This window comes from Leptonychotes weddellii, chromosome 10 (genome assembly GCF_054177405.1).
Source record: "Leptonychotes weddellii isolate Sample4059 chromosome 10, ASM5417740v2, whole genome shotgun sequence".
Taxonomy (NCBI): domain Eukaryota; kingdom Metazoa; phylum Chordata; class Mammalia; order Carnivora; family Phocidae; genus Leptonychotes; species Leptonychotes weddellii.
The window spans coordinates 1,569,634-1,582,650 of record NC_138378.1 but is presented as its reverse complement, the minus strand read 5'-3'; the positions used below and the strand labels follow the sequence as shown (position 1 = coordinate 1,582,650).

At 57.0% G+C, this 13,017-nt stretch overlaps 2 protein-coding genes across 5 annotated transcripts in view; one reads left to right on the top strand and one right to left on the bottom strand.

The window, feature by feature from the left end:
• Positions 1–796: 796 nt before the first annotated feature.
• PSMA7 (proteasome 20S subunit alpha 7) lies at positions 797–6,376 on the bottom strand. The gene is made up of 7 exons (XM_006744617.3): positions 6,203–6,376; positions 4,086–4,212; positions 3,403–3,527; positions 2,646–2,768; positions 2,069–2,188; positions 1,377–1,439; positions 797–1,013 (listed from the first exon to the last, which is right to left on the bottom strand). Exons 1-7 carry the CDS (start codon positions 6,296–6,298, stop codon positions 921–923), a joined length of 747 nt encoding a protein of 248 aa, XP_006744680.1. The 5' UTR covers positions 6,299–6,376; the 3' UTR covers positions 797–920.
• Positions 6,377–6,710: 334 nt separating this feature from the next.
• Positions 6,711–13,017, top strand: part of SS18L1 (SS18L1 subunit of BAF chromatin remodeling complex) — a 29,676-nt gene continuing 23,369 nt past the window's right edge. For 2 of the 4 annotated variants that reach the window (XM_081832490.1, XM_081832489.1), the window contains exon 1: positions 6,711–6,884. In XM_081832490.1, the coding sequence (XP_081688616.1) occupies positions 6,816–6,884 (69 nt within the window). In that variant the 5' untranslated portion in view covers positions 6,711–6,815. The remainder of the gene's footprint in view (positions 6,885–13,017) is intronic. The other 2 variants (XM_081832488.1, XM_081832491.1) reach the window with 2 other exon arrangements.

The following is a 13,017-nucleotide window of genomic DNA, read 5'->3' as shown; positions in this document are numbered from 1 at the left end:
TATGCTGAACTTAAAATCTACCTGGGCCTTTCTGTTCCTTTTTAGAAAATAGAATGTGTATGCGCCATTCAGTGAGAACTCAGCAAGAGAAGCCGTAAACTGAGCAGAAAGCCGAGTCCTTTGTGCCACGTCCTCGGGGCACAGGGAGACAGAAGGGGATTCTGTCAGCAGGCCTGCTAGCAGAGCGTCCCAAGCAGCAGCAAAGCTGCGGGCGCAGGGGTTAGAGTCTCCTGCGGAGACCTAGCTGAGGGCCAGGACTGAGGCTCAATGAAAGCAGGGCAGTCACTGGCTAGAGTGAGAGCGAGCAGGGGGCCGTCAGCACCAGGAATCTTGGGGGAGAGGACAGCAATGTTAAGACTTGATCTACTACAAACCAGAAATACGGGACTTGTTCAGAACCCAGCCGCTGCTCGGCAGAATTTTGTTCAAACACTTAACTGAGTGCTGTTTGTGCTTGTGTCCCTCGTGTTCTGTGTGAATTAGGAACTTGCGTGAAGGTCTCTAAGGAACAAGGTCGGTCTGGTTAGAACCTCTAAAGGAGGGAAACATGGGCGTTTTGTGTGTCCATGTGAAGTGCTACGCACCTCTGTCTACAGAAGCCATCATGCTCTGCATGGACTCAAACCAGTAAGGCGGACACTCCCTGCCCGACACCAGTGCCTTGTCTCAGAGCCTGGTGACAAGGAACATGAAGGAGAGCTCCCACTAAGGACAGCACTCCCGAGACACAAGCTGAGGGGAAGACTCCACTCTACGGAGCGGTCATAATTCCACCAAGACACAGATGCTCTTAAGAAAAGGTTAACAAATACGGAAATTTATTGCAGGACACGTGGACAGTAAATGGAATGGAAATGCCTACATGTCATTTTGAGAATCATCCATGATCTGAATGTAAAAATCACTGTAAGATTTCATCCTCATGATGCTTTCTTTTGTTTCTTCTTTTCGTTTTCTTCTTTCTCTTTTTCAATCTCAGCAACATACTTCTCAATTTCTTCAGGATTTAAAATCTACCGGAGAGAGTTTATGGTCAGCCCCCCAGCCGCACAAGGTGCCCTGGAGGACCAGTGCCGCCTCGGGGGAGGGAACTCTCGGGCTCGGGCCAGACTGCACCTCACAGCTGCTTCTACAGGAAAACCAGCCTGGGTGCGCCTGATCCAGGTGACAACAGTCTCGAGCCTGCCTGCAGGCAACGGAAAAGCAGAAGCAAATCTGCTGGGCTGCTGACAGCTTTTCAGTGTGTCCAGAGCACATCCTTTGTGGGAGGCCTTGGGAGAACCTCTCTCCTAGCACTGAAGCTGCAGGACAAGGGTCCCTGCCCCCCGCATCACCAGGAATGCTCCAGAATGAAAGCAAATAAACTTAGTGACTACCTTGAGGGGTTGATCTCGCCTCATGACAGCCAGTTCGATGTTTTTGCCGCCAGACTGAACCACCTTGGAAGAAAGAATAGCGTCAGACACAGCAACACAGCTCTGGCAAAGCCTCAAATACTGCCCCTCGAGGGGAGGGGGGGGGACACCCTGCAGCCCCAACCCCCAGAGCTTCTGTCCTAACTGCAGGGCTCTCCACAGCCCCTTCTTCCACAGAGCGGCTATGCTCACAGCCCTCCCCACCACTAAGCCCCGACAGCTGGACCCCAGCCTGGCCTTCTGACTCCCCCTCTGCCTCTTTGGCTTTACCTGCCAGCACCTCTGAAGTGCTGACGCAGCCCAAGGCCTCATGACTCCCAGGCACCGTTCTCCATTCTAATTCCCCAACCTCAGCAGCAGCAGGAACCTCAGCAAGGCTGGGCGGGCTCTGAGTGGCAGAGTCCACACCTGGCGGTTCCTGTCCTGCCTCTGCTTCTCCTTATCTGTGCACTCTCAGACCTGGTCCCTGACTGCTCCGGCCGCGGGACGGAGCTGCTAGAGTACCCCGGTCAGAGCAAGCCCTCAGGGGCCCAGTGTTACTGCCCATACTCTCAGCGCCTCCCCCTGCCCCCGGCCGCCCACTTCTGTGGCCGCCCACTTCTGTGCCATCCGTTCTGCCTAGCCCAAGCACCGGGTTTCAAATGCAAACGCACTTCCAGGAGGGCCTTGATAACCAGCTTAATGGTCAGGTCGTCTGTCTCAATGGCTTCATCAGTATAATTCTTCTCCAGAAATTCACGCACTGACTTGGCACCCCGGCCTATGGCATTGGCCTAAAACGAAAATGTGTCATGTGGTATAAGGCACGACAGTCCAGAGCCAGCTCAAGAACATGGCCATGGCTGCCAAGCCAGCCATGGGTCCCAGTGAGAGGGAGCCTGGCAGCAGGTAGATTCCAGGCCCTGCTCCATGGCTTCCTTTCCCAAAGGGCTTTTTGAAATTGATGCTGATCCTCACCAAGAGTGGGATTCTTTTTCATGACTGAAAACACCTAGGCAATTTGACTTTATGCCACGTATCCCCACACCTCACTGTCCTTGGACTTTGTCTCAAAGGGCAGGTGTCATGACTTCTTTGCTCCCATTATCAGCAGAAATATCGTGGAGCAGACAGGTGGTGTGTAGTGTGCACAGACACTGGGAGGACAAGGCCACCTTGAGCCACTAGGCTGGCCTCTGCAACCTCCTTCACTGGCAAGACCACCCGAAGACCCTCTGGTCAGGGACTCACCTTCCAGGCATGGTATGTCCCTGAGGGGTCAGTCTGATAGAGTCTGGGGGTGCCATCAAAGTCGAAACCCACAATAAGGGCAGAGATGCCAAACGGCCTGCGCCCGTTGCTCTGTGTATAGCGCTGGTGGGAAAAGGAACACGTTAACGCTACTTCTTAGCACCCAAGGCCCCCGGAACCCACCCTGAGCAACACACACGGCATTCGGAACAGCTGTGCTTTCCCTGAGGGGATGGAGATGCTCTCAGGTTATCTGTGATGCACATGACGGGTGAGCGGAGGCCACAGCGCCCAGCAGTCCTCCTTCCCTCTGTGTGTTCTTACTCAGACACAAAAGCTAAACCTGTGAGCAGAACTGTGTCACAGAGCACAACCAAGGCCACTGGAGCTACTCTTGACAACAGACACACTTCTGGCTACACAGTTGGTTTTAAAATGACTAGCGTTTCACCATAAGGTGGGGGTGGCTTTCAGCATCTCCCAAGTGCTGGGTAACCACTCACGCAGGACATCAAAACAAAAACCACCATTTCCCTCCAGGACTGTCCCATGCCACTAAATGACAATAATGCCACCGAAGTGGATAAGCTGTAGGAAATTACACTTGTACGAATGAAGAGCAGGACTGTGCATGAAGTCAGGGCAGTTTTCTGATTCCCCTGAAGTGACATGTGCAAACACGTACACACAGTACCACGAACTACTGGGGCAGGACGCTCTGTGTGACCAGAGCCGAGCCACAGGCAGTGGTCCCCACCTGCTTCAGACTGGCGATGTAGCGGGTGATATACTCCACGGTGACTGGATCCTCCACTGTCAGCCGGTGGCTCTGGCACTCCACCCGGGCCCTGTTGATGACTATCCGCGCGTCCGCGGTGAGCCCTGCAACAGCAGAGAGAACGCCACCTGACCCACCCCTCATCTGCTCCCACTGAGGATGGCCCAGGTCCTGTGACCAGACAGAAGTCGCACTCTCAAACCATTCCTCTGACACCCAGCTCTCAGGCCATCTGGGTGACTGACGGTGCAATGATCAGCCTCTGTGAGCAGCTCAGACAAAGCAAGTCAATCCCTAGTTTAGCTCAGATGAACTGGGATCTTCCTACAGTGGACCTGCAGGGAGGAGTGCAGGAAGCCACGTGAGCGGGGAGAGCACCCTGCACAACCCCACAGCAGGGTGCCATGGCCGTGGAAAGCCCAACCTGTCTCGAGACTCTAACTTCGATCCAGTCACGCGCTGCCAACAGCGCAGGCCTTGGTCCAGGGGCCCCGAGAAAGCATGGTCAAGCCTTTTTGTTTCCGCAAGTCCAAATCTACCGCTTTTAAACGACTTCTAGTTTACCAATTTACGTATCTTCCAAGAGCAAACCCACCAAGATAGCCCCCAAAGGGCTGATCTTTACTGACCTCTGAGAAACAGGGCACCGGCCTCAGACTCACCTGCGAATGCCATGCACACGTTGTCATCCAACGCACAGATCTTGCGCACCGTTCTCTCATCCTGCAGCTTGGCCACTGACTTCTTCTCTACGCCCAGAACAACAATGTCCTTTCCCCGCACACCAACCTTCAATAAAAGTCAACACGGTACTTAAGAAAGTGACAAGAGGTTCTCCCAGGAGTCACAGAGCACTAAGCAGATGGTAACGTGGTCCTGGGAGCACCCTGGGGCTGGACACCACACCGGCAGATCGCGGACGCTGATCCATTTCTGGCAGAGCTAGCCCAGGTGTCATGACCGGGGTGCCCAGTCCTGTGCCTTGAACATACTGATACACAGTTTCAATGACAATAGAAGTAACTACTGTATCAAAGAGTCACATACAAGGTTTTTAACCGCGAAACCCTGACATTCAAGTCAAATGTTCTGAATGCAGTGTTTTTGTAGTTGTGAAATTATACTAAAACCCACCCCACTCCGTCCTACACTATGACACACTGATGTGCACAGCTGTGGGGAAGGCCCGATTTGCTATCAGGTGGAAGGACAACCGTAACAACTCTTCCTGGGAACTCAGCTGCTCTCTGTGTATAGCAGATACTGTAGAGGTAAGAGGGATGTTTTAAAAACATGGAAAAATCCCCAATGGCCAGTTAACTGTCCCTCATCAGGGCAGGAGCAGATACGAATGGGACAACACTTGGAAGAGTAACAAGACTTAGCTTAGGGCAGATTTCCCAGCCAGGGTACTATGGGCATTGGGGCTGGTTGATTCTTTGAGGTGGGGCTGCCCCCCACCTCTACCCCTAAAGCTCAGCCAGTAGCACTTCACAGTCTAGGGCAAAGAAAAATGTCTTCACCCATTGCCAGATGCCCCTTGGGGTGCAAAATCCACCGCCATCCCCCCCCCCTTGCAGTTGAGAAGTACTGGTTTGTAGTGTTTCAGATTTTGAGGCCGGTTCTCCCGTCTTAAATTCCCTGGGGGTGGGTGTCGGGGGAGACCAGGCCCAGAGACGCTGGGAGGATTAAGCAAAGCCAGCCACCCTGGCTGGCCTGAGGGAGTACTAGGGGATGGGGGAATGTCCCAAGCAGCTCCTCTTCCATGCTCTTTAACTTAAGATAAGTCACAAGATGGATTTTGGACCTTAATTTCACAAAAGATTCAGTAAACGAAAACACTTTACAATTCAGAGTTGTGTATACTTTCTCTCTGTTCTGGCTCAAATCTCTGAAACAACAGAGGGTAAAAAAAAAAAAATAACAAAAACCATCATACAGTTTGACCAATAAGCAAACCGACAGGTGTCTCAAAGACATCCCGAATTTAAATTTCAAATGGTGGTCAAAATGTCAAGTTTGTGCTCAGATGCCAACAGGAAAATGCATCAACACACTGCCCAACACGGTGGAGGGCTCCCCGCGGCACAGCAGTCAGACCCGGGAGGGAGCGGCACCGCCGATACACAGAACCTGCTTCCCTTGGTTCCTGAAGCCCACCCGGACCTTGAGGACAGTCCTTTCCCCAGCGGGGGAAGTCCTTAAGTGGGAACCTCACGGGTGCGGTTCCCCTAAGTTGCTCACATAAAGGACTCACTGAGCCCGCCACGAGCCGGCCCTGCTGCTCGGTGCCCAGCACCCGAGCCTCTCTGCTGCCCGACGTGCACGGGCAGGGCCCAGGGCCTTGCAGGGGTGACCCGCCAAAATGGCCGTCCCCTAGGCCGCTCACACCCTCTGAACCACCCGAGGGAAAAAAGCACCGCTCCTCCGCAGCTCAGCGCGCACCCTGAAACCGCTGGCCAGCACTCGTCCACCGCAACCGCCCCCGGGCGAGAGGCCGCCGCTCGGCGGGCAGCGCCAGCAGGCTTCCCTGGGCCAGCCTCCCGCGGCCCCAGCCCCCGCGGCTCATAAACGCGCCCCCTCCCGTTTCCTGCAGCAACACCACCGGCTCCCGGGTCCCACTAACGCCGCTGTGCCCACCCCACAAAGCCACCCGAACCGAACGCACGCCTGCGACAAACGGGGGCCGTCGGCACGGCCGTCCCCAGGCTGTCCCCCGCCCCGCATCCGCCACCCCGACGCCGGGCCCGTGCGCCAGGCCCCGCCGGCCGCCGCTCACCGCGGTCGAGCCCTTCTTCACGGCCTCCTGCGCGTACTCCACTTGGAAGAGGTGGCCGTCGGGCGAGAAGACGGTGATGGCGCGGTCGTAGCTCATGCCGGCGTCGCGCTGGGCCCCGGAAAAGCGCACACTCACTGCCACCAGGCCCGCGACTCACGACGCTTCTGCGCCCGCGCCGCGCGCGCGCGCCCGCTCGCCCCCGCCGCTGCGCACTGCGCTGCGGGCGTACGGCGGCGTCGGGCGGCGTCAGGCGGCGTCTGGCGGACGTGCGCGCGCGCCGGGGCGGGGCTGGGCCGAACCACCGGCGGCCGGGCGCGGGGGGGACGGCGCGGCGGCGGAGGCCAGACGCGGGGCGCAGTGCGGCCGTCCGGGGGGTGCCTCCTGGAACTCGGCGGCGGGGGCGGGCGGCGCGCGGGGTCGGCGGTGCGGCGGGCCCGGGGGCAGCGCGGGGGTACGGCGGGGCGGGCGAGCCCACGACGCGGCGCCCCCCGCGGCCCCCGCCCCGCCCCCCGGCCCCCCCCCTCCCCGCGACTGCGGAGAATGAGCGCCCGGGGCCGCCGAGCGCCGCCGGAGCAGAAGCCCCGAGGATCTCGGGCTGATCCCGCGCGCGACCATGTCGGTGGCTTTCGCGTCCGCCCGGCCGCGAGGCAAAGGGGAGGTCACGCAGCAAACCATCCAGAAGGTGGGCCGGGGCGGGCGCGCGGGGCCGGGGCGTGCGGGGCCGGGGGGCGCGGGGTGGGCGCGGGGCTCGAACAAAGCCGGGGCGCAGCCGACGGCCGCGACCCCGCCGGGCCCCACGCCGCCCGCGCCCGCTCGACCGGGGGACCGGGTCCGGGGCCCGCCTGGCTGGCGGCGGGGGGCCCGGGCGCTCGGGGTGGCGGGGGGAGGACCCCGGACTGCCCGCCGCCCGGCCGAGGGGCCCGGACTTGCGAGGCCCCCGCGGGGGCGTGGGGGGACGCCGAGCCGGCGGCCCCGGAGCCCTTCCCGGAGCGCGCGGCGCCCCGGGGCCGACCTGCCGGCCACGCTTGGCGGCCCTCACGCGCGTGTCAAATTGTTTTTCAGCGTGACACCCCGGCCAGCCTCCTCACCTAACAGAAACTTTACCGATTCGCTTTACAGCCTTTCCCCGCGTCCTGTAAGTTTGGCCTTGTGGCTCTACCGAGATAACTCTCACAGGGGTGTGGGGGCATCTTTCACGAGAGCCTGACGCTTTCAAGTCGAGATTTTAAATTTTCTTCTGTTTCTCCTTAGAAGGCAAGTTCAGAAGGAAATTGGCGTTAGCCGTTCCCGTTTGAATTTTCCCAGCGTCTTTGGTAGCTGCCCTGATTTCTCCTTCGCCCTCCGGATTCTTGGGTCGCGATTCGCCCTGGTTCCCACTAGCTCCCCCACGCCCCCAGGGGGGTCACCTTGATGACCGCGGGCCCCCCTTCCTTAATGGCCCGCTAGGACCTTGTGGACCTTGTCCTCAGTCTCTTCTCTGTTCGGAGACTACGTTTGCTGCGGTTGGTATTTGACAATGAACCTCAGTAAGCTGTAAACTGGGAAGAGGACCTAGAAGAGGCAGAAACGTGGACGGAGAAGTGGACCATGTTTTCTGTTTAGCGAACATTTAAGTGGTGCGCTCTGCACGCTCGGCACTGCTCAAGGGCTTTGCAGATCTTACCTCATTTAATTCTTTGTGGCAGTTACCATCATCCCTGTTTTACAGACAAGGAAACTGAGATATAGCGAAGCTAAGTGCTTTGCCAGGAGACAAGCCCAGACAGTGGTCTTCTGGAGCCAAGACTGTTGATCCGGGAATGCTTGGCTAGGCAGAGGGTCAGGCGATCCGCTCAGAGGCACACTTTGGCAATCCAAGGGGGTCCCCCCCTGGCACCTTGGCTTTTTGGAGCTCAAGTGTGATGAGCACAGTGACTGTTCCCGAAGCTGCCTTTGGTCTAACAGTCATTTAGTTATTTGTACTTTGCACTCACCCGCTAGGAACACTCCCCAAAGTCTCCAAGCAGAAGTGTGTGTGTCAGAGCACTGCTCCCAGACAACAGGGCAGAAAGAGGGAAACCTGCCGACCATTGAAAATGGGTCTTCAGTTCAGGCGCTCATCTGATTTGACCTGATGGGGTTAGCAGTCCCTGTACTTGCCTTCGTGTGTTGGCAGCGCATGGATGTAGCCAGGGCTCCTGTTGGCAGTCTGTGGGGGGCTCAGAGGTCCGTGTCTTACACTCATGCTTAGAGGGTTGAGAGAAGCCAGGGGTTCCTTGGGAGCTAGCTTGGTAGTGACAGCGGGAAGTATACAACCTGTCCTTAGGGTGTATTTGAGCAGAAGTTTGTGGGCTCCTAAGTTTGCGAGTCACCAATTTATCCCTTGGTGCGTGCCTTTCGGGGCACAGTGCCTGGCACAGTTGGTGCTCAGTACGTACTAGAGCATCTACTACAGGGGTCTTGTCAGCGGGAGTGTCTGGGAAAGGCAGCTGTGTGCGTTTTCTGTGGCTGCCATAATGTCACAATAAACTTGGTGGTTTAAAACAACAGAAATTTATTTTCTCACAGCATGGAGGCCAGATGTCCAAAATTAAGGTGTTGGCGGGGTTGGTGACTTTTTGGGGCTTTCTGGTGACTTTCAGGGAGGATCTGCTATATATTTTTCTCTGAGCTCCTGGTGCTCCCGGCTTGTAGACGCATCACCCCCATCTCTGCCTTGGTCTTCATGTAGTGGTCTCCTCTGTGTCCAAATTTCCTCTCTTCTCTCAAGGATGCCAGTCAGAGGGTTTAGGGCCCACTCGTCTTCAGTCTGATCTCACCTTAACTTGATCATATTTTCAAAGACCATTATCTCCAAATAAGGCCACATTCGCAGGTACTGGGGATTAAGACTGGAAGATAATATCTTGGGGAACACAATGTAACCCATAACGGAGAGCGTGTGGGGTAGGGGTATTCTGGAGAAGGAAAACCAAGGTGCAAGGGTAGGAAGGGTCTAGAAGATCGAGGGAGTTGCAGGTAGTCCCACGCATGGCCTGCGTAAAAGGGTATGGAAGGTTGAAGGAGTCAAGGGTGGTCCCACCGGTGGTCTGCATGGAGCAGGTCACGGGACCAAAACGGGAGGGGCTGGGAGAGCCAGCCTGCTCTGGGGAGCCGGGGCTGTGTGCCAGCGTGGTTTCTCTCATAGTGAGCAAACACCGTTTCGGTGCATGGGAGACGTAGGCAGAACTGCCCTTCTGTGAGAACCACAGGGAATGTGACTTTGCCAGGGCCCCTGAGGTGGAGATGGGCGGTGTGTCCCAGCAAACGCCATTGGTCCCTGTACCCGGCGAGGTGGCCTGCAGGCTGGGAGCCGCCCTGGCCACTCTCCCCTGGTTGGGGACCAGGGATTCCCCACTGGCAGTGCTGTGCCCCCACTGCCACAGGAGGGGGGGATTGCAGTCATCTCTGTGGGCCGTGTGGCTGGGCTTGGGCACACTGGAGGGGGCCCTGCACACCGGGATTTACCTGGTATGCAGACCCCTCTTTGTTGCTCGGCACACAGGGGTTGCTTAATAAATGTAAGTTTTATTGTTACTGCTTGTGTTGCTTTTCTTAATCCGTTTACAGAGGGTGGGCACAGCGTCTCGTGTCTCAGTGCCCCCAGCATGCTGTGCAGCAGGGAGACAGGCGCTGTGGGAGTGGGATGGAGCTGGTAGACATTTGGGGACCTGGGCTGTTTGCCAGTGCAGGTCCAGTCTAGGACCTGCGAGGGCAGGTGCCATGCCTGGGGTCTGAGTCAGGGGCCCCTTTGTCCTCCAGGGCCAGGGGGTCGGGGGCACAGAGGTGAGGGATGGCCATCTAGGTTGGGGGTGGTTGCCATATGCTCTCTCAGACCTGGAGTTTGTCTTAAAGAATGGGGGCTAAGTTGGTAAGGAAGGTAAACTGGCCATTTTTAACATTACCTGTCCCCCAACTGCAAATGGCTTGTGGATGCCAAGCTCCGCCTTGGCTACTTGACTGTCCTAGGCAGCTGTGACTGAAAGCCTCCCCACTGAGCAGAGCCCCGATCAAGGGAAGCACCAGACCTGTCTTCCCATCCTCAGGGACGGGAGGGGGTGGTGTGGGTGGGAGCACAGCCCTGGCGTGGGCGGGAGCCAGGGCCTGGGGTGCTGTTGGTCGGCTTTGTGTGAGGGTGCTGCTCCGTGAGGCCCTGAGTCAGCCGCTGTGGGGGAAGCGTGAGGAAGCACGTTCTCAAGAAGGGAACGGGCCCGTGTTCTCTGCCTGTAAAGCGTGGCAACGAGCCCCCCTGCCCCGTGCTCCTCCAGAGACAGTGTTTGCCCTGCCTGCTGCCCGGGCCCTGCAGAGCCCCTCAGGCCTGGAGGCTGAGGAAGCATTGGAGTGAAGTGCAGTGGTCGCCGCCGCCAGCATGCCTTGGTTTGCCTCACAGTAACTGTGTTTGCAGCTTCCAGATGGAGGGAGGGGGCAGCAGCCGGGGTTTGCCACGTGACACTAACGGGTGGTCCCCACTGGCCTTCTCGTGGCTCTGGCCCTCTGCCCCTAACCTGTTCCCCGGCCGGTGGGTCAGGGCCTGAGCATCTGCCCTGCGTGCTCGGGGGTCAGAGGGCAGTAGCCCTGGGATCCCCAGGCTGTGAACAAGGAACTGGCATGCCAGCCCCACAGGTGCAGGAGTTGGGGCAGCCCGGCACTGATGTCCCCAAGGGCTGCAGGACCTGTGAAGAGGTCGGGCCAGTCTTTCCTGCCTGATCTGCAGTGTGCATCCTGACTGCTCACCCTGCCACGTGAACCGTGACACGTCAAAAGCTCCAGGGAGAAGGTGCTGGATGTTGGTGCAGAGAGGGCTCCTCAGGGTAACTCAGTCCCATTCCACTTGGCCAACATGGTTCCTGTGCAGAACGCACAACTTTGATGGGTGTTTCTGTTCCTTTTCAGCTAGAGGTTGCTGGGAGGTGGGGGAACAGTAGGCCCTTGAGTTGAGGGTGAGGATGGGACCCTGTGGAGCTGCAGGGGTCAGAGAAGCCTCTGGACTCAAATTCTTCACCTGATAGATACCCAGGCTTAATCTTTCTGTGCCTCGGTTTTCTCAGTTTATATGTGGAAGATGTTGTGAGTTCCTCACAGGCTGTGCTTTTGACCTTATAAGTAAGGTGACCTGGCACAGGAAGGCGGTAGGCATCCTAACTGAGGGTCTTCAGCATTTTGAGCAGACACTTGACCAGAATTTATCAGTGGCATTCTGAAAAAGATGTGAGAGGTCCATCCCAGATGGCAGGTAACCGTGGCAAGTCCAGGGTCGTAGCGAGAAGAGCATGTGGCTGCTGCATGGGCAAGACCCGAGCGAACATCGCGCATTTGAGAGAACACACACCTCTTCTTCTGCACAGAAGCTCTCACAGAAGCCAAGTGGTCTTGCTGCCTGTGACGGGCATTTATAAGCGCTTCCAGCCCTGAAGACAGGAAGGGACTCCTGCGTGCCCTAAGGAAGATAAAAGTGTGTTTGCTGTTGCATTGTTAAGCGTTTTTACTGTGCCCTTAGAGTTTTTGGAAATTGGACATGTGCGTCAAACACAGAGCTAGGAACACAAGGCAGGGGCCAGCTCCTCCCAAGGACACTTTGCATGTGGGCTTTGGGGGTTTTTTTTAAACCCACACACCTAATTCATGTATTCTGCAGTTGGGTCCCATTGGCTTTCCTCAGTAGAGTCTGACGCCACTTGCTGACCTCTCATGCATTCCCTGGTGGCTGCCTGTGTGCTAGGAGGGTGGAGTGGGAGCCCTGATCCGTGAGCAATGTAGCTGCCCTGAGGTGGAGTGGGAAGAGGCGGCAGAGGTGCCAAGTGCTGGTTCAGCCACCTGGTGATGCTTAACCAGCTATCCGGTTAGCCAGGGTTCTTCCCTCTTACACCTCAGGCTGCTCCTAGGAGCTTCCCTCATGCGTCCATCCACCGCATGTCGTGGGAGGCAAGCACTGTGGCCCTGTTTGTAGCAGCAGAAGGTCTGAGGCCAAGTGAATCCCATGTGGGATTCTTAGGAAACTTAGGAGCTTTGGGGACAATGAGGTAGGATCTTATATGCTGATATAGAAGAATCTCCAAGGGGCGCCTGGGTGGCTCAGTCAGTTGGACGTCTGCCTTCGGCTCAGGTCATGATCTCAGGGTCGTGGGATCGAGCCCCACGTCGGGCGCTCTGCTCGGTGGAGAGTCTGCTTCTCCCTCTCCCTCTGCCTGCTTCTCTGCCTACTTGTGCTCTCTCTCTATATCTATCAAATAAAGAAATAAAATCTTTAAAAAAAAAAAAAAAGAATCTCCAAGATGTCAGAGCAGAAGGGGACCAACGTAGACCAGAAGGAAGAAACTGCCCCACCTGTAGGGAGGAGGGAGTCATACGTCCAAAAAGGAGCAGCAGAGGCTGGCTCACCCTGGTGGCTTTGGGTGGGAAGACCAAAGGGGCAGAGATGAGAGAGACACTCAGACGAGGATCTCACCACCACTCATCAGTCACAACTCGATGTTGACCTCTGGCCCCTCCAGATGGTATTACCAACCTCTTGGGTCATCTCTCCTCAGAAGGCCTTCCCCCCGCCGCCTCCAGGATTGGTCATCTCTCCTCAGGAAGCCTGCCCTCTGGATCAGGTCATCCCTCCTCAGAAAGTCTTGCTTGGGATTGGTCATGTTTCTTTAGGAAGGTCCCCCTCGGGATCAGTCCTCTCTCCTCAGAATGTCTTGCTCAGGATCGGTCATCTCTCCTCAGGAAGCCTCCCCTCGGGATCAGTCGTTTCTCCTCAGGAAGTCTCGCTCAGGATTGGCCATCTCCTCAGGAAGCCTCCCCTTGAGATT